General features: G+C 43.0%; 1 protein-coding gene across 6 annotated transcripts in view; it reads left to right on the top strand.

Annotated features, from left to right (window-relative positions):
* Window positions 1-5788: 5788 nt before the first annotated feature.
* The window catches only part of tbc1d23 (TBC1 domain family, member 23), a 63775-nt gene continuing 47533 nt past the window's right edge, over window positions 5789-22030 (top strand). For 5 of the 6 annotated variants that reach the window (XM_082962808.1, XM_082962806.1, XM_082962805.1 and 2 more), the window contains exons 1-3: window positions 5789-5905; window positions 15459-15624; window positions 16163-16268. In XM_082962808.1, the coding sequence (XP_082818934.1) occupies window positions 5868-5905; window positions 15459-15624; window positions 16163-16268 (310 nt within the window). In that variant the 5' untranslated portion in view covers window positions 5789-5867. The remainder of the gene's footprint in view (window positions 5906-15458; window positions 15625-16162; window positions 16269-22030) is intronic. The other variant, XM_082962809.1, reaches the window with a different exon arrangement.

Genomic DNA, 22030 nt, shown 5'->3' with positions numbered 1-22030 from the left:
CCAGGTCACAGTTGTAAATGAGAACTTGTTCTCATCTGGCCTACCTGGTTAAATAAAGGTGAAATAAAAAATATAGCCGCAGGCAGAACAGTTGAAACTGGAGCAGCAGCACGACCAGGTGGACTGGGTACAGCAAGGAGTCATCAGGCCAGGTAGTCCTGAGGCATGGTCCTAGGACTCAGGTCCTCCGAGAAGAGAGAGAGAGAAAGAGAGAGAATTAGAGGAAGCATACTTAAATTCACACAGGACACCGGATAAGACAGGAGAAATACTCCAGATATAACAAATCAAATCAAATGTATTTATATAGCCCTTCTTACATCAGCTGATATCTCAAAGTGCTGTACAGAAACCCAGCCTAAAACCCCAAGCAATGCAGGTGTAGAAGCACGGTGGCTAGGAAAAACTCCCTAGACTGACCCTAGCCCCCCCAACACAAACTATTGAAGCATAATTACTGGACGCTGAGACAGGAGGGGTCGGGAGACACTGTGGCCCCGTCCAACGATACCCCCGGACAGGGCCAACCAGGCAGGATTTAACCCCACCCACTTTGCTAAAGCACAGCCCCCACACCGCTAGAGAGTTATCTTCAAACCATCAATTTACCATCCAGAGACAAGGCTGAGTATAGCCCACAAAGATCTTCCCCACGGCACAACCCAAGGGGGGCGCCAACCCAGACAGGAAGACCACGTCAGTGACTCAACCCACTCAAGCGATGCACCCCTCCTAGGGACGGCATGGAAGAACACCAGTAAGCCAATGACTCAGTCCCCGTAATGGGGTCAAAGGCAGAGAATCCCAGTGGAGCGAGGGGAACCGGCCAGGCAGAGACAGCAAGGGCGGTTCGTCGCTCCAGTGCATTTCCGTTCACCTTCACACTCCTGGGCGAGACTATACTTAATCATAGGACCTACTGAAGAGATAAGTCTTCAGTAAAGACTTAAAGGTTGAGACTGAGTCTGCGTCTCTCACATTGGTAGGCAGACCATTCCATAAAAATGTAGCTCTGTAGGAGAAAGCCCTACCTCCAGCCGTTTGCTTAGAAATTATAGGGGCAATTAGGAGGCCTGCGTCTTGTGACTGTAGCGTACGTGTAGGTATGTACGGCAGGACCAAATCGGAAAGATAGGTAGCAGCAAGCCCATGTAATGCTTTGTAGGTTAGCAGTAAAACCTTGAAATCAGCCCTTGCCTTAACAGGAAGCCAGTGTAGGGAGGCTAGCACTGGAGTAATATAATCACATTTTTTGGTTCTAGTCAAGATTCTATCAGCCGTGTTTAGCACTAACTGACGTTTATTTAGTGCTTTATCCAGGTAGCCGGAAAGTATAACATTGCAGTAGTCTAACCTAGAAGTAACAAAAGCATGGATACATTTTTCTGCATCATCTTTGGACAGAAAGTTTCACATTTTTGCAATGTTACGTAGATGAAAAAAAGCTGTCCTTGAAACAGTCTTGATATGTTCGTCAAAAGAGAGATCAGGGTCCAGAGTAATGCCGAGGTCCTTCACAGTTTTATTTGAGACGACTGGACAATCATCAAGATTAATTGTCAGATCCAACAGAAGATCTCTTTGTTTCTTGCGACCTAGAACAAGCATCTCTGTTTTGTCTGAGTTTAAAAGTAAAAAGGTTTGCCGCCATTCACTTCCTTATGTCTGAGACACAGGCTTCCAGCGAGGGCAATGTTGGGGCTTCACCATGTTTCATTGAAATGTACAGCTGTGTGTCATCTGCATAGCAGTGAAAGTTAACATTATGTTTCCGAATGACATCACCAAGAGGTAAAATATATAGTGAAAACAATAGTGGTCCTAAAATGGAAGCTTGAGGAACAACGAAATGTACCGTTTATTTGTCAGAGGACAAACCATCCACAGAGACAAACTGAGACAAACTGATATCTTTCCGACAGATAAGATCTAAACCAGGCCAGAAGTTGTCGGTGTAGACCAATTTGGGTTTCCAATCTCTCCAAAAGAATGTGGTGGCCGATGGTATCAAAAGCAGCACTAAGGTCTAGGAGCACGAGGACAGATGCAGAGCCTCGTTCTGACGCCATTAAAAGGTCATTTACCACCTTCACAAGTGCAGTCTCAGTGCTATGATGGGGTCTAAAACCAGACTGAAGCGTTTTGTATACATTGTTTGTCTTCAGGAAGGCAGTGAGTTGCTGCGCAACAGCTTTTTCTCACATTTTTGAGAGGAATGGGAGATTCGATAGAGGCCGACAGTTTTTTTTCTCGATTTTCTACATCAAGGTGGGGCTTTTTCAAGAGAGGCTTTATTACTGCCACTTTTACTGTGTTTGGTACACATCCGGTGGATAGAGAGCAGTTTATTATGTTCAACATAGGAGGGCCAAGCACAGGAAGCAGCTCTTTCAGTAGTTTAGTTGGAATAGGGTCCAGTATGCAGCTTGAAGGTTTAGAGGCCATGACTATTTTCATGAATGTGTCAAGAGATACAGTATTAAAAAACTTGAGTGTCTACCTTGATCCTAGGTCCTGGCAGAGTTGAGCAGACTCAGGACAACAGAGCTTTGGAGGAATATGCAGATTTAAAGAGGAGTCCGTAATTTGCTTTCTAATGATCATGATCTTTTCCTCAAAGAAGTTAATGAATTTATCACTGCTGAAGTGAAAGCCGTCCTCTCTTGGGGAATGCTGCATTTTAGTTAGCTTTGCGACAGTATCAAAAAGACGTTTTTGATTGTTCTTATTCTCCTCAATGAAGTTGGAAAAATAGGATGATCGAGCAGCAGTAAAGGAATGGGATAGAATATATAAATATAAAATATATGGATGAGCAGTGACAGAGCAGCTAAGATGCAATAGATAGTATAGAATAGATAGTGTAGGATACAGGTTACAGTAAATACATATGAGATGAGTAATACGAGATATGTAAACATTATTTAAGTGACTAGTGATCCATTTATTAAAGTGACCAATGATATCAAGTCTGTAGGTCGGCAGCAGCCTCTCTGAGTTAGTGATGGCTGTTTAACAATCTGATGGCCTTAAGATAAACTCTCCTTCCAGACTCACATCAAACATCTCCAATCCAAAGTTAAATCTAGAATTGGCTTCCTATTTCGCAACAAAGCATACTTCACTCATGCTGCCAAACATACCCTCGTAAAACTGACCATCCTACCGATCCTCGACTTCGGCGATGTTATTTACAAAATAGCCTCCAATACCCTACTCAACAAACTGGATGCAGTCTATCACAGTGCCATCCGTTTTGGCACCAAAGCCCCATATACTACCCACCACTGCGACCTGTACGCTCTCGTTGGCTGGCCTTCGCTTCATAATCGTCGCCAAAACCCACTGACTCCAGGTCATCTACAAAACCCTGCTAGGTAAAGTCCCCCCTTATCTCCGCTCACTGGTCACCATAGCAGCACCCACCTGTAGCACGCTCTCCAGCAGGTATATCTCTCTGGTCACCCCCAAAGCCAATTCCTCCTTTGGCCATCTCTCCTTCCAGTTCTCTGCTGCCAATGACTGGAACGAACTACAAAAATCTCTGAAACTGGAAACACTTATCTCCCTCACTAGCTTTAAGCACCAGCTGTCAGAGCAGCTCACAGATCACTGCACCTGTACATAGCCCATCTATAATTTAGCCCAAACAACTACCTCTTCCCCTACTGTATTTATTTATTTAATTTATTTTGCTCCTTTGCACCCCATTATTTCTATTTCTACTTTGCACTTTCTTCCACTGCAAATCTACCATTCCAGTGTTTTACTTGCTATATTGTATTTACTTTGCCACCATGGCCTTCTTTTGCCTTTACCTCCCTTATCTCACCTCATTTGCTCACATTGTATATTGATGTATTTTTCTACTGTATTATTGACTGTATGTTTGTTTTACTCCATGTGTAACTCTGTGTTGTTGTATGTTGTCGAACTGCTTTGCTTTATCTTGGCCAGGTCGCAGTTGTAAATGAGAACATGTTCTCAACTTGCCTACCTGGTTAAATAAAGGTGGAATAAAAATAAATAAATAAAAGATAGAAGCTGTTTTTCAATCTCTCGGTTCCAGCTTTGATGCACCTGTACTGACCTCGCCTTCTGGATGATAGCGGGGTGAACAGGAAGTGGCTCGGGTGGTTGATGTCCTTGATGATCTTTTTGGCCTTCCTGTGACATCGGGTGCAGTAGGTGTCCTGGAGGGCAGGTAGTTTATGCCTGGTGATGCGTTATGCAGACCGCACCACCCTCTGGAGAGCCTTGCGGTTGTGGGCAGTGCAGTTGCCGTACCAGGCGGTGATACAGCCCGACAGGATGCTCTTGTGCACCTGTAAAAGTCAGTAAGGGTTTTCGGTGACAAGCCTCCTGAGGTTGAGGAAGCGCTGTTGCGCCTTCTTCACCACGCTGTCTGTGTGGGTGGTCATATGTACACCGAGGAACTTAAAGATGCATTCCAGTCTCACTTGGCTTAAAGTAGAAGAAAGATTGACTGCATCACTTCTTGTTTAATGAGAAATATTACTTTAACGAAAATTCCAAATTGTCTGTATAATCAAATAACATAGTTCTGACATGCCACCAGGGGTCTCTTCACAGTCCCCAAGTCCAAAACCAATTTAAGGCAATGCACAGTATTGCGTTCCATCTAAAATTAACCTAAGCAAACAGCAAAATCAGCATTATAAAACAAATAATAAAACAACACCTCAGAAGACCCCTCCCCTATCTGACCTAGATAACTTGTATGTCGATTTAAAGTAATGTTTTTTTCTGAGTGTTTTGTCTGCACAGGACCTTTTGTATTTCTATATTCATTTGAAATGTATGTGGTTCTGTCCTTGAGCTGTTCTTGTCTGTTAATAATGTTCTGTTATGTCATGGCTCATGTTTTGTGTGGACCACAGGAAGAGTAGCTGCTGCTTTTGCAACAGCCAATGGGGATCCAAATAACATCCTAAATACACTATACACCATCCAACGAAATTCTTACTTGCAGGTTCCTTCTTGACAATGCAACAACGACAAGAAATAATAAAATATTTAATATGAACATAAAGTAAATGGCTCAGTAGAATATAAGAAACATTTTAGCATAAGTATAATACAGGAAGGCACAATTTATAGTTAAATATTTTCAAGTGTTTTGGGGAAGGGGGGTTGTGGGAAAAGTGTTAAGACTGTGCAGAATTGCGTGTGTCTGTCTGTATGTGTCTTTCTGCCGGTTTCTGTGTGTTTGTGACCAAATGACCAGTTATGTTTTATATTTTCTCCGAGAGAATGTCCAAGAGAGGCTATACTAACTGTGTTGTTATAAAAAGGGTCATCATTTAATGAATAGTAATTTTAAAGAGAAAGGGAGACAACCACTGAGGTACAATAAGAATGAGGCAACAAGTGGTCTTCTCAGCCGTCGCGACACAATGAGGGAATTCGATTATGCTAAACTGTGGTGTACCGGGCTATGGCGTGAATCGTCGAAGCTGTGAGAGAGGAGCGCCTTCTCAAATCGAACACTGCGCTGCTGGGTCATGTTGTCAAAAACTTAGCCTGATGCATCGCTCAGAAACATATTTTCATTCAAATATAGTTTTGTTTTCATTGTCAGATAAACCATGCTTATCAGAAGCAATACTTTTACATGTGAAAACACATAATCCTACTCCTTTTTCGACATACTTAACCTACATCACTTTTTTTTTTAGGCGACTTCGCCGTCTGCCAAAACGGGGACCCTAGCAGGCTGACTCATTGCCCGGAGGCTGCCCGGTTCCAAAACGAACCGAGTTCGGGGCATTAAAGGTCCGGGGCATTAATCGAATCCTCTCCGTGCTCTTTTGGACGGCAATTTTGACGTTGACGTCAACACAGCAATGGCGGATGCAGTGGAGGAAGTTCTTGAAGGCAGCTGGTAAGATTTAATATAATTATCACTGTTGTCACAGATACTTATGACATCAGTTGAATCAGTATTTTAATAATATAAAACAATATTTGTTAGCTACGTTAAAATCTGGTAAAGTACGTTTTCGTTTTGGGGTGATGATGGTTTTGGACTGTATCGATTAGCTACTAGCCGGATGCTCTCCTCTGAAACAGCCCGGCTAACGTTAGTTAGCCTATGTAGGCTTTCACACAAAAAAAGTAGCTAGGCAATTCGATAACCATTGTTTACAATGCTAGCTAGTTTCAACAACAACTAATGTTGTCATTCCTGAGCGACACTGTTGGTATTTGTTGAGGGTTTTGATGTGTAAATATTGCTAACGTTAGCTAGCTAGCTAGCTGCAGACTCGAGAGGTTATGGATTAGCTTTTTGTTCTTATTGTCAACAGTAGCCACTCATCCCCTATCATCAAAGTTGTCCTGATGGCTGTGAAGTGAGGTTCTGGCTGCCCCAGTAGCTATGCGTTATGCCGCGTTCAAAACAACTGGGAACACGGAAATCTCCAATTTTAGTGCGTTTAATACAACTGGGAACTCGGGGGGAGAAAAAAACCAGCTCCGACTGGAAAAACGTGTTTTGAACGTGACGTCGGGAACTCGGTCATCTTTATAGAGCTATGACATTTCAACCTGAAGATCACCGACGTCATGATTTGACCTCGGTTATTTCCGAGTTTCTAGTTGTCTTTAAAGCAGCTAGAGATGTCGACGCTGAATGTGTGTGACGTGTCTGGTCTCTAACGCCCACGAAGTTCCGATTCAAACTCCCATTAGACAGCTCTGCAATATGCAGTTTTGCTGAGCAACAATCTTAATTTATTCCCATCACGGCTGGTATGTACTTCCAAAAAAAGGTATACATTTTGGGCTTCTGAGTGGCGCAGCGGGGAAAAGGCACTGCATCTCAGTGCAAGAGGCAGTATCACATCCGGCCGTGATTGGGAGTCCCATAGGGCGGCGCACAATTAGCCCAACATTTTCCGGATTTGGCCGAGGTAGTCCATCATTGTAAATAAGAATTGTTCTTAACTGACTTGCCTAGTTAAATAAAGGTTCATTAAAAAAATATACAAGCAACTGAAACAATGCCTCTTAAAGACCTCCAATGTATTGACCTGTTGTAGACTTCCGACCTGTGTGGCAGTAATGAGTGAAGTCTGGCAGTAATTGGAGGTGCCAAATAGATCGTTTTTTTTTCGTTTACTTTATACCTTTTTTTGGAAGTACGTTCCCGCAGTAATGGGCTCTAAATGAAGATGGTTGCTCAGTGACACTCCATATTTGGTGAGTAACGAATCTATTTCTACATTATAATGCATGCAGAGCTGTCCAATTGATTTTGAATTGGAGCTTCCTCTGCTTTGCGCCACGTTCGAAACAACAGGGAACTCGGGGGGGGGGGGGGGGGAACATTTAACTCGGTCCTCTTTCTAGAGCTCCGAATTCCTGACCTGAAGATCACTGATGTCATGATTTGTCCTCATATTTTTCAGAGTTCCCAATTGTTTTGAATGCGGCGTTAGAGACCAGACACGTCATACTCATCGTCGACATCTCTAACGTGCTGACCACACCGCTCGCATTGTAAAATAAATGTACCTGTGCGTGTTATTCAATCATTGCACCCTCACTGCTCGTGCGCGTCTGCGTTGCCAGGCGCTAAAATAGAACTTGGTTCAATTTGTGATGCTTGATGCACTGCAAGTCCCGCCTCTCCCATCTCCTCATTGGTTTTTAGGAGCATATACCCATGTAGGTGATTGAAAGATGAACTGAGGTCTCCAGTCCAGTTGGTGGTGGTAATGCACCTTAAAGTTGGTTACCAACCGCCATATAACGTCCAAAGAAGAAGAAGGAGGATGAGAGATTACTAGAAAATAACTCGATTTACCCTTTTATCTGTGGATTAATTGTCAGAGTAGAGGACTTTGTGCATTTCAGGTAAAATAACAACCCGATGTTTATATCCCAAGACAAATTAGCTAGCAACAGCATGCTAGCTAGCTAAATGTCCATGAACGTTTCATGGACAACCCGTCCCCAAATGAATATAGTTGGTTCAGCGTTCGTTTTGATATTTCAACCTGCGTGTCCTGATCGCGTCTGGTGGACAATCGCACATCAATTATAGTGATTTCAATGGGCCTTTCTCCATTTATACGGTTCAATCCAAATCAAAGCAAAAATCATTTTCTGCATTTTCATACATTTCTGTATTTCCTGCACTTATCATTTTCACACTCTACCACGCAGCATGGTACGGGAAAAACGCCTAGAACTAGTTAATTGGTGAATTGTTGGAATCATGGAAATATAGTGATTTATAATTCTATAGTTGGAATGTAGTGGGAGAAGCTCCTTGAGTACATTGTTGTTTGACATGACAACGGATGAATAAGCCAGTGAGAAATAATTAGGCTATCTAACACTGGAACTCTTCCAAGTCAAAATAAGCGTTCGGTTTTAGAAGTGTATTGCCCCCGGGGCCCGCCGGCATAACCGCTAAACTGCTTCCTGTACACTACTGCATGATTGTACACAGGATTGGATTGTGGGTTTACTAACGCGTTAGTTCTAGTTTGTTGAGTATAACGTTAATACGCCGATAACGTTGTAAGCGGTTAGCGGTTATGATACAAAGGTTTGGCTAGGAGAGGCTTTTTGCACCTGGTCACAGACGACTTTTGTGTTGTGCACAAGCGAAGGGAAAAGGTTGAGCGGAGGAGAGCGCGTAGATGTGAAAAGGAATTATACAACACGCAAAGTGATAATGCTGTATGTGGTTGCTATGATCAGGGGTGTACTCCATTCTGCTGATTCTGTTGCAAAACGTTTTGTTAAATGAAAGCAAACGAAACGGGGATGGACCTGCCAGAATGTGTCCAATATAGAAACACTTGTTCTAACACTTGCTCTAATGATTACACCCCAGATCAGCTAGATGCAGGTAAGAGTGTGGAAGGTGGTATTGAATGTGTCACCGTCTGTCACCTTGATCACTCCAACTTGTCTCTGGACCTGTGCAATGTTATAAACTTTCATTCACAGGCTAGGTTGTAGCAACTTCAAGATGGGTACAGGGACAATTTGAGTATCATGTAGTAGCCTGAACTGATCACTGATGCATTGAGCTCAATTACTTCATACCCCTGTACATGGACTCTGTACTGGTACTCCATGTATATAGCCATGTTATTACCCCATACCCCTGTACATGGACTCTGTACTGGTACCCCATGTATATAGCCATGTTATTACCCCTGTACATGGACTCTGTACTGATACTCCATGTATATAGCCATGTTATTACCCCATACCCCTGTACATCGACTCTGTACTGGTACCCCATGTATATAGCCATGTTATTACCCCTGTACATCGACTCTGTACTGGTACCCCGTGTATATAGCCATGTTATTACCCCTGTACATCGACTCTGTACTGGTACCCCGTGTATATAGCCATGTTATTACCCCATACCCCTGTACATCGACTCTGTACTGGTACCCCATGTATATAGCCATGTTATTACCCCTGTACATCGACTCTGTACTGGTACCCCGTGTATATAGCCATGTTATTACCCCATACCCCTGTACATCGACTCTGTACTGGTACCCCGTGTATATAGCCATGTTATTACCCCTGTACATCGACTCTGTACTGGTACCCCGTGTATATAGCCATGTTATTACCCCTGTACATCGACTCTGTACTGGTACCCCGTGTATATAGCCATGTTATTACCCCCATAGCCCCTGTACATCGACTCTGTACTGGTACCCCGTGTATATAGCCATGTTATTACCCCTGTACATCGACTCTGTACTGGTACCCCCATGTATATAGCCATGTTATTACCCCTGTACATGGACTCTGTACTGGTACCCCCGTGTATATAGCCATGTTATTACCCCATACCCCTGTACATGGACTCTGTACTGGTACCCCGTGTATATAGCCATGTTATTACCCCTGTACATCGACTCTGTACTGGTACCCCGTGTATATAGCCATGTTATTACCCCATACCCCTGTACATCGACTCTGTACTGGTACCCCGTGTATATAGCCATGTTATTACCCCTGTACATTGACTCTGTACTGGTACCCCGTGTATATAGCCATGTTATTACCCCTGTACATCGACTCTGTACTGGTACCCCGTGTATATAGCCATGTTATTACCCCTGTACATGGACTCTGTACTGGTACCCCGTGTATATAGCCATGTTATTACCCCTGTACATGGACTCTGTACTGGTACCCCGTGTATATAGCCATGTTATTGTTCCTCATTGTGGAGGAATTATTGCTTTTATTATTACACGTTTTACCTTTTCTATTATTTCTCTATTTTGTATCTCTGCATTGTTGAGAAGGGTCTGTTAGTCTACACCTGTTGTTTAGCATGTGACCTAATACAATCAGATTTGATTTGAATATGAATGACAGTCATCCAATATTCTGTAATAATATAAGGCCATGAAAACAAAACATTTCCCTCCCTAATGTCAACACCACTGGTGTACGGTAAGTGTTTTATTTAGCATTGTGAAATGATTTTGATATGAAATTAAAGGGCTTTATAATTCTAGAATCGTATCACAATTGAGAATTCGTTCACGTTTAGATGGAGAATTTGTCTGTTTTTGTCTGCCAGAGCCAGTTTACCTCTGAAAAGAACGTATAAGGTCCTTGGACCTTAGGAAATAACGGTAGACTCCTTAAGAGAACTTCTTGGGCTACCTTTCACATAGAATGAGCCCTGGTTAATCCATTCATTTCAGTATCCTTCCTTCCTGGTAATTAGTTATGTGGTTACAAAGACACTGTTCATGAGCAGGGAGATCAGAGACACAGTCTCAGGCAGGAAATCACTGCTAATAAGGACGGGTTGTGTCTGTTGTAACAGGGAGGGAATCACGAGGACGGGTTGTGTCTGTTGTAACAACAGGGAGGGAATCACGAGGACGGGTTGTGTCTGTTGTAACAACAGGGAGGGAATCACGAGGACGGGTTGTGTCTGTTGTAACAGGGAGGGAATCTCGAGGACGGGTTGTGTCTGTTGTAACAGGGAGGGAATCACGAGGACGGGTTGTGTCTGTTGTAACAGGGAGGGAATCACGAGGACGGGTTGTGTCTGTTGAAGAGGTCGACCGATTAATCGGAATGGCCGATTTTAATTACGGCCGATTTCAAGTTTTCATAACAATCGGTATTTTTGGGCACCGATTTGCCGTTTAAAATATTATTATTATTATTTTTTTTTTTTACACCTTTATTTAACTAGGCAAGTCAGATTAAGAACACATTCTTATTTTCAATGACGGCCTAGGAACGGGGGTTAACTGCCTTGTTCAGGGGGGATTCGTTTTTTCAACCTTCCGGTTACCAGTCCAACGCTCTAACCACCTGCCTTACATTGCACTCCACGAGGAGCCTGCATGGCAGGCTGACTACCTGTTACGCGAGGGCAGCAAGAAGCCAAGGTAAGTTGCTAGCTAGCATTAAACTTATCTTATAAAAAACTATCAATCTTAACATATTCACTAGTTAACTACACATGGTTGATGATATTACTAGTTTATCTAGCTTGTCCTGCGTTGCATATAATCGATGCGGTTCACGTTCATTTATCATCGAATCACAGCCAACTACGACAAACGGCGCATTTGCGAAAAAAGCACTGTCGTTGCACCAATGTACCTAACCATAAACATCAATGCCTTTCTTTAAAATCAATACACAAGTATGTATTTTTAAACCTGCATATTTAGTTAATATTGCCTGCTAACATGAAATTGTGTCACTTCTCTTGCGTTCATTGCATGCAGAGTCAGGGTATATGCAACAGTTTGGGCCGCCTGGCTCGTTGCGAACTCATTTGCCAGAATTTTACGTAATTATGACATAACATTGAAGGTTGTGCAATGTAACAGGAATATTTAGACTTAGGGATGCCACCAGTTAGATAAAATATGGAACGGTTCCGTATTTCACTGAAAGAAAAAAACGTTTGGTTTTCGAGATGATAGTTTCCGGATTCGACCATGTTAATAACCTAAGGCTCATATTTCTGTGTGTTTATTATATTATAATTAAGTCTATGATTTGATAGAGCAGTCTGACTGAGCGATGGTAGGCAGCAGCAGGCTCGTAAGCATTCATTCAAACAGCACTTTTGTGTGTTTTGCCAGCAGCTCTTCGCAATGCTTCAAGCATTGCTCTGTTTATGACTTCAAGCCTATCAACTCCCAAGATTAGGCTGGTGTAACCGATGTGAAATGGCTAGCTAGTTAGCGGGGTGCGCGCTAATAGCGTTTCAAACGTCACTCGCTCTGAGACTTGGAGTAGTTGTTCCCCTTGCTCTGCATGGGTAACGCTGCTTCGAGGGTGGCTGTTGTTGATGTGTTCCTGGTTCGAGCCCAGGTAGGAGTGAGGAGAGGGACGGAAGCTATACTGTTACACTGGCAATACTAAAGTGCCTATAAGAACATCCAATAGTCAAAGGTATATGAAATACAAATCCTATAGAGAGTAATAGTCCTATAATTCCTATAATAACTACAACCTAAAACTACTTACCTGGGAATATTGAAGACTCATGTTAAAAGGAACAACCAGCTTTCATATGTTCTCATATTCTGAGCAAGGAACTTAAACGTTAGCTTTCTTACATGGCAAATATTGCACGTTTACTTTCTTCTCCAACACTTTGTTTTTGCATTATTTAAACCAAATTGAACATGTTTCATTATTTATTTGAGGCTAAATAGATTTTATTGATGTATTATATTAAGTTAAAATAAGTGTTCATTCAGTATTGTTGTAATTGTCACTAATACAAATAAATAAATAAAAATCGGCCAATTTAATCGGTATCGGCTTTTTTTTGGGGTCCTCCAATAATTGGTATCGGCGTTTAAAAATCATAATCGGTCGACCTCTAGTTGAGAGGAATGAGGCAAAAGGGTATGGAAAGTAAGTCTGGTAAAAGTAAATGAAAGTAACTGATTGTCAAATGTACTGCAAATTAAGAAATCAAACTAAATAAACTATACTATGAAACAAAGATGAATGATAGTAAAAAGCTGTGGAGCACCTAAAATTACATTCTGGTTAAAAAGGCAAACTCCACTCCATCATTCATTGAATCAGATGCTCATTTATCACAAAACCCACTGATATTGCCAACTACTTCAATGATTTTTTCATTGGCGAGATTAGCAGACTCAGGGATGACATGCCAGCAACAAACGCTGACACTACACATCCAAGTATATCTGACCAATTTATGAAAGTCAAGCATTGTAATTTCTTAATTCCGTGAACTTAGTGTGGAAGAGGTGAAAGAATCATTGTTGTCTATCAATAATGACAAGCCACCGGGGTCCGACAACTTGGATGGAAAATTACTGAGGATAATAGCGGACGGTATTGCCACTCCTATTTGCCACATCTTCAATCCAAGCCTACTAGAGAGCGTGTGCCCTCAGGCCTGCAGGGAAGTTAAAGTCATTCCGCTACCCAAGAATAGTAAAGCCCCCTTTGGTCGGCTATTTGAGCCAGTAATCAGCCTGTAACCAACACTTAGTAAACTTCTGGAAATGACTGATGACTGATCATCAGTCATTTGTGTAAGTGCTGTGCTTGTTGAATGTCCTTCCCTATATGCGTGCTAAAAGTCTGTTAGCATTGTATCTGGTCAAACACCATTTTTTTCCAGAAGTTTACTAAGAGTTGGTAACAGGCTGATTGGTCAGCTGAGAGAAATTGATGATAAAAAGGTTGTGGGGCTATCTTCAGTGCAGCTTTTGACATTATCGATCATAGTCTGCTGTTTGAAAAACGTATCTGTTATGGCTTTACACCCCCTGCTATAATGTGGATAAGAAGTTACTTGTCTAACAAAACACAGAGGGTGTTCTTTAACGGAAGCCTCTCAAACATAGTCCAGGTAGAATCAGGAATTCCCCAGGGCAGCTGTCTAGGCCCCTAACTTTTTTCAATCTTTACTAATGAATTGCCACTGGCTATGAGGAAAGCCAGAGTGTCTATGTATGCAGATGACTCAACACTATACACATCAGCTACTACAGCGACTGAATTGACTGCAACACTTAACAAAGAGCTGCAGTTAGTTTCAGAGTGAGTGTCAAGGATTAAGAGTCCTAAATATTTATAAAGCATTGTATTTGGGACAAATCATTCACTAAACCCTAAACCACATCTCGTAATGAATAATGTGGACATTTAGCAAATTGAGGTGACTAAACTGCTTGGAGTAACCCTGGATTGTAAACTGTCCTGGTCAAAACATATTGATACAACAGTAGCTAAGATGGGGAGAAGTCTGTCCATAATAAAGCACTGCTCTGCCTTCTAAACAACACTATCAACAAGGCAGGTCCTACAGGCCCTAGTTTCTACCTTCAACAACACTACCAACAAGGCAGGTCCTACAGGCCCTAGTTTCTACCTTCTTAACAACACTATCAACAAGGCAAGTCCTACAGGCCTTGGTTTTGTCGCGCCTGGACTACTGTTCAGTCGTGGTCAGGTGTCTGACCTGTTTTAAAATTGTATAAAATGCCTAAGTTTTGTCCAAACCCCAAGGAAGATTTGTGGGGATCTAATAATAAATACAAATGCCTATCATATTATCAGATTCCAACACCTGTTAGTTACTGCAGACCATATTTGATACAGGAAGTCAATGTAGCTTACTGTTTCTAGCTTAGCCTTACTACTGCTAGGGTCAGGCAGCCTGGATACCATGGTAACGGCAGGGCACTCTGACCACTCTCCTCTTGTTCTGTTGAGCTGCTTACCCTATCAGTTACTATATAAAAGAGATCCCACCAATCCCTTGTCATCTCGTTTAATGTGACAGCAGTAAAGTGTTTATCTGTTGGCTAGCAGTGATACAGACACAAGCTGTAAACTGAATGTCCAGGTTGTGGCCGATGCTTTGATTTACATTAGAATGTGTTTGATGCTCAGCGGGTGACAGAAATAGACTCGTCCTCGTGGCATTTGGAAAAGCCCTGTGTACAGATGAAACAGCAGTCAAACAAATAGCATATCAGTATTGAAGTGTTATTGGCGTTGCTGAAAAATGTAGGGGTTAAACAGTGTTTGTCTCTCTGACCTGTCCTGTGCTGCTGTCTGACCTGTCCTTTGTTGCTGTCTGACCTGTCCTGTCGTGTTTTCTGAACTGTCCTGTCTTGTTCTGAGCTGTCCTGTCTTGTTCTGTGACCTGTTTTCTCATGCTTTCTGACCTGTCCTGTATTGTTCTCTGAGCTGTCCTGTGTTGCTGTCTGTCCTGTCTTGTTCTGTGACCTGTTTTCTCTTGCTTTCTGACCTGTCCTGTCTTGTTCTGAGCGGTCCTTTCTTGCTTTCTGACCTGTCCTGTATTGTTCTCTGTCCTGTCTTGCAACGTTGCCCTAAAAAAATGTTTGTTCTATAGGCGTTAGATGTCGTTCTGATAGTGTTGCTGTTTCTCTGTCCTGCAGGGATCAGGATCTGGCTGAGGCCCTGGACTCTGGAGGCTCTGACCTGGAGCTAGAGATGGACCTACAGGGGGAGCTGGGGGGAGGTCTGGGGCTGGATGGGGGAGAGGCCGGGGGAGGTATTCGAGTCCAGGAGCTACCAGCCCAGCAGAGAGCCAAGCTGTGGAAGGTGAGCTAGATCAGGGGTCGTGGGTTCGGCCTACCGTAACAGATGGGGAGGAATTAGACTAGGGATGGAATGGGAGGGGTAGGGGGGGCAGGGTGAGGGGTGGGGGGTGGTCAGGGTGAGGGACCAGGGAGGGGGGGTCAGAGGGTGAGGGACCAGGGAGGGGGGGGGTCAGGGTGAGGCACCAGGGAGGGGGGGGTCAGGGTGAGGGACCGGGGGGGGGGGGGGGGTCAGGGTGAGGGACCAGGGAGGGGGGGGACATCTCTAATCTGTTGAGCTGATAATTGGTTTGTTGACCCCCAAAGTTAGCAGACACTCCACTGTTGATTAGCTGCTTCTGAGGAGAACAGAAGACTAGCATAGACTGAGCATGTCTCATAGCTAGAGCCAGGAGGTTTACCTGACCGGGAACAACTCTGGGCCATCAGTGGTTCTCAGTAGTTTCCCAGTCTCTCCTCCTGTGTGTTGGGGTAACTGTTAGCTACTAACTGATGATCTGGTCCTGTCTGTTAGCTACTAACTAGTTGGTGTGTTTTGTCAGATTGCGCTGAATGTGGCAGGTAAAGGAGACAGTCTGTCCTCATGGGATGGAGTCCTGGATCTTCCAGAACAGACCCTTATACACACCCGCTGCCAGCAGCTTATTGGTGAGTGACTGTTACATACAGTATCTACGTTTTATATATTTATACATATATATATATATACACAGTACCAGTCAAAAGTTTGGACACACTGACTCATTCAAGGTTTCTTCCTTTAATTTTACTATTTTCTACATTGTAGAATAATAGTGAAGACATCAAAACTATGAAATAACACATATGGAATCATGTAGTAACCAAAAAAGTGTTAAACAAATCAAAATATATGTTAGTTTCTTAAAAATAACCATCCTTTGCCTTGATAACAGCTTTGCACACTCTTGGCATTCTCTCAACCAGCTTTACCTGGAATGCTTTTCCAACAGTCTTGGAGTTCCCACATATGCTGAGCACTTATTGGCTGCGGTCCAACTCATCCCAAACCATCTCAATTGGGTTGAGGTTGAGTGATTTTGGAGGCCAGGTCATATGATGCAGCACTCCATCACTCTCTTTCTTGGTCAAATAGCCCTTACACAGCCTGGAGGTGTGTTGGGTCATTGTCCTGTCAAAAAACAAATGATAGTCCCACTAAGCGCAAACCAGATTTTCACAGGTCTAATATCCATTGCTGGTGTTTCTGGGCTCAAACAAGTCTCTTCTTCTTATTGGTGTCCTTTAGTAGTGGTTTCTTTGTAGCAATTTGACCATGAAGGCCTGATTCACACAGTCTCCTCTGAACAGTTGATGTTGAGATGTGTCTGTTACTTTAACTCTGTGAAGCATTTATTTGGGCTGCAATTTCTGAGGCTGGTAACTCTAATGAACTTATCTTTTACAGCAGAGGTAACTCTGGGTCTTCCATTCTTGTGGCAGTCCTCATTAGAGCCAGTTTCATCATAGCGCTTGATGGTTTTTGTGACTGCACTTGAAGAAGCTTTCAAAGAGCTTGAAATGTTCTGGTTTGACTGACATGTCTTAAACTAGTGATGGACTGTCATTTCAATTCATGGGGCTTTATTGGCATGGGAAACATATGTTAACATTGCCAAAGCAAGTGAAGTAGATAATATACAAAAGTGAAATAAACAATAAAAATTAACAGTAAACATTACACATACAGAAGTTCCAAAAGAATAAAGACATTACAAATGTCATATTATGTCTATATACAGTGTTGTAACGCTGTGTAAATAGTTAAAGTACAAAAGGGAAAATAAATAAACATAAATATGGGTTGTATTTACAATGGTGTTTGTTCTTCACTGGTTGACCTTTTCTTGTGGCAACAGGTCACACATCTTGCTGCTGTGATGTCACACTGGTATTTCACCCAGTAGATATGGGAGTTTATCAAAATTTGGTTTGTTATCTAATTCTTTGTGGGTCTGTGTAATCTGAGGGAAATATTTGTCTCTAATATGGTCATACATTTGGTAGGAAGTTAGGAAGTGCAGCTCAGTTTCCACCTCATTTTGTGGTCAGTGTTGCACATAGCCTGTCTTCTCTTGAGAGCCAGGTCTGCCTACAGCGGCCTTTCTCAATAGCAAGGCTATGCTCACTGAGTCTGTACATAGTCAATGCTTTCCTTCATGTTGGGTCAGTCACAGTGGTCAGGTATTCTGCCACTGTGTTCTCTCTGTTTAGGGCCAAATAGCATTCTAGCTTGCTCATTTTTTTTTTTTGTTAATTACTTAATTCTTTCCAATGTGTCATCTTTTTGTTTTCTCAATAGATTGGTTGGGTCTAATTGTGTTGCTGTCCTGGGGCTCTGTGGGGTCTGTTTGTGAACAGAGCCCCAGGACCAGCTTGCTTAGGGGACTCTTCTCCAGGTTCATCTCTCTGTAGGTGATGGCTTTGTTATGGAAGGTTTGGGAATCACTTCCTTTTAGGTGGTTGTAGAATTTAGTGTCTCTTTCTGGTTTTTGATCATTTTGACTGTCATTTCTCTTTGCTTTATTTGAGCTGTTCTTGCCATAATATGGACTTGGTATTTTACCAAATAGGGCTATCTTCTGTATACCACCCCTACCTTGAGCCAATCAGTTGTGTTGTGACAAATGCATCAAAAAGGAAAGAAATTATACAAATTAACTTTTAACAAGGCACACCTGTTAATTTAAATGCATTCCAGGTGACTACCTCATGAAGCTGGTTGAGAGAATGCAAAGAATGTGCAAAGCTGTCATCAAGGCAAAGTGTGGCTACTTTGAAGAATCTCAAATATAAAATATATTTTGATTTCTTTAACACTTTTTTGGTTACTACATGATTCCATATGTGTTATTTCATAGTTTTGATGTCTTCACTATTATTCTACAATGTAGAAAATAGTTTAAAAATAAATAAAAAATCCTGGAATGAGGTGTCCAAACTTTTGATTGGTACTGTGCCTACGGAAAGTATTCAGACCCCGTGACTTTTTGCACATTGTTACGTTACAGCCTTATTCTAAAATTGATTAAATCATTTTTATCCCTCATCAATCTACACACAATACCCCATAATGACAAAGCAAAGACATTTTTGCTAATTTTTTTTTTTTTAAGTATTCAGACCCTTTACTCAGTACTTTGTTGAAGCACCTTTGGCAGCGATTACAGCCTCGAGTATTCTTGGGTATGACGCTACAAGCTTGGCACGCCTGTATTTGGGGAGTTTCTCCCATTCTTCTCTGCAGATCCTCTCAAGCTTTGTCAGGTTGAATGTGGTGTGTCGCTGCACAGCTATTTTCAGGTCTCCAGAGATGTTCGATCGGGTTCAAGTCCGGGCTCTGGCTGGGAAAGTCATGGACATTCAGAGACTTGTACCAAAGCCACTCCTGCGTTGTCTTGGCTGTGTGCTTAGGGTCGTTGTCCTGTTGGAAGGTGAAACTTCGCCCCAGTCTGAGGTCCTGAGCTCTCTGGAACAGGTTTTCATCAAGGATCTCTCTGTACTTTGCTCTGTTCATCTTTCCCTTGATCCTGACTGGTATCCCAGTCCCTGCCACTGAAAAACATCCCCACAGCATGATGCTGCCACCACCATGCTTCACCGTAGGGATGGTGCAGGTTTCCTCCAGACGTGACGCTTGGCATTCAGACCAAAGAGTTCAATCCTGGCTTCATCAGACCAGAGAATCTTGTTTCTCATGATCAGAGTCCTTTAGGTGCCTTTTGGCAAACGCCAAGCGGGCTGTCTTGTCTTTTACTGAGGAGTGGCTTCCATCTGGCCACTCTACGTAAAGGCCTGATTGGTGGAGTGCTGCATAGACGGTTGTCCTTCTGGAAGGTTCTCCCATCTCCACAGAAGAACTCAGGAGCTCTTGGGTTCTTGGACACCTCCCTGACCAAGGCCCTTCTCCTCCGATTGCTCAGTTTGGCCGGGAGGCCAGCTGTAGGTAAAGTCTCGGTAGTTCCAAACTTCTTCCATTTCAGAATGATGGAGGCCACTGTGTTCTTGGGGACCAACAATGCTCCAGAAATATTTTGGTACCCTTCCCCTGATCTGTGCCTCGACACAATCCTGTCTCGGAGCTCTACGGACAATTCTTTTGACCTCATGGCTTGGTTTTTGCTCTGACATGCAGTCAACTGTGGGACCTTATATAGACAGGTGTGTGCTTTTCCAAATCATGTCCAATCAATTTAATTTACCACAGGTGGATTCTAATGAAGTTGTAGAAACATCTCAAGGATGATCAATGGAAACAGGATGCACCTGAGCTCAGTTTTGAGTCTCTTAGCAAAGGGTCTGAATACTTATGTAAACAAGGTATTTCTGTTTCTGCCTTTCTAGGGAGTTTTTCCTAGCCACCGTGCTTCTACACCTGCATTACTTGCTGTTTTGGGGTTTTAGGCTGGGTTTCTTTACAGCACTTTGAGACATCAGCTGATGTAAGAAGGACTATATAAATAAATTTTGAATTTGTTTTGTTTTAGAATTCTAATTCATTTCTAAAAACCTGTATTCACTTTGTCATTATTGGGTATTGTGTGTAGATTGCTGAGGATTTTTTTTTGGTTAAATACATTTTAGAATAAGGCTGTAACGTAACGAAATGTGGAGAAAGTCACGGGCTCTGAATACTTTCCCAAGGCACTGTTTGTTTATATACTGAAACAAAAATATGCAACAATTTCAAAGATTGTTCTGAGTTACAGTTCTTTTAAGGACATCAGTCAATTGAAATAAATTCATTAGGTCCTAATCTATGGATTTCACATGACTGGGAATACAGATATGCATCTGTTGGTCACAGATACCTTTTTAAAAGGTAGGGGTGTGGATCAGAGAACCAGTCAGTATCTGGTGTGACCACCATTTACCTCATGCAGCGCGACACATCTCCTTCACATAGAGTTGATCAGGCTGTTGATTGTGGCCTGTGGAATGAAAGTCCCACCTCCTCTTCAATGGCTGTGTGAAGTTGCTGGATTTTGACAGGAACTGCAACATGCTGTCATATACGTCAATCCAGAGCATCCCAAACATGCTCAATGGTGAGTGTGCAGGCCATGGAAGAACTGGGACATTTTCAGCTTCCAGGAATTGTGTACAGATCCTTGCGATATGGGGCCGTGTATTATCATGCTGAAACATGAGGTGATGGTGGCGGATGAATGGTACGACAATGGGCCTCAGGATCTCGGTGCATTCAAATTGCCATCGATAAAATGCAATTGTGTTTGTTGTCTGTAGTTTATGCCTGTCCATACCATAACCCCACCTCCACCATGGGGCCCATACCATAACCCCACCTCCACCATGGGGCCCATACCATAACCCCACCTCCACCATGGGGCCCATACCATAACCACACCTCCACCATGGGGCCCATACCATAACCCCACCTCCACCATGGGGCCCATACCATAACCCCACCGCCACCATGGGGCCCATACCATAACCCCACCGCCACCATGGGGCCCATACCATAACCCCACCGCCACCATGGGGCCCATACCGTAACCCCACCTCCACCATGGGGCCCATACCATAACCCCACCGCCACCATGGGGCCCTCTGTTCACAATGTTGACATCAGCAAACTGCTCGCCCACACGACGCCGTACATGTGGTCTGCGGTTGTGAGGCTGATTGGATGTACTGCCAAATTCTCGGCTTATGGTAGAGAAATTAACATTACATTTTCTGGCAACCGCTCTGGAGGACATTCTTGCAGTCAGCATGCCAATTGCACGCTCCCTCAAAACGAGACATCTGTGGCATTGTGTTGTGACAAAACTACACATTTAAGAGTGGCCTTTTATTGTCCCCAGCACAAGGTGCACCTGTGTAATGATCATGCTGTTTAATCAGCTTTTTGATATGCCACACCTGTCAGGTGGATGGATTATCTTGGAAAAGGAGAAATGCTCACTAACAGGGATGTAAACACATTTGTGCACAACATTTGAAATAACTTTTTTGTGCATATGGAACATTTCTGGCATCTTATTTCAGTTCATGAAACATGGGACCAACACTACATTTTTGTTCAGTGTATATTATATTACACCTGCCCTGCTCAAGACACTTCATAGGATGGATAATTATTTTTCTTGCATAGCTCAGTTTTAATGCTGTCTTCTGGAGCGAGGTCGGTAATGCCGTCTTCTGGCGCGAGGTCGGTAATGCCGTCTTCTGGCGCGAGGTCGGTAATGCCGTCTTCTGGCGCGAGGTCGGTAATGCCGTCTTCTGGAGCGAGGTCGGTAATGCCGTCTTCTGGAGCGAGGTCGGTAATGCCGTCTTCTGGAGCGAGGTCGGTAATGTTGAGAATAGACAATAGAAACACAAGTCCGAACACACGCTGGGTTCTCATACAGTTTGGGTCTTATGCAGAA

The sequence above is a fragment of the Salmo salar genome, chromosome 16 (genome assembly GCF_965601325.2).
Source record: "Salmo salar chromosome 16, fSalSal1, whole genome shotgun sequence".
In the NCBI taxonomy this organism is placed as follows: Eukaryota; Metazoa; Chordata; class Actinopteri; order Salmoniformes; family Salmonidae; genus Salmo; species Salmo salar.
The sequence above is the reverse complement of the archived record's forward strand: the minus strand, read 5'-3'. Positions and strand labels throughout refer to the sequence as shown.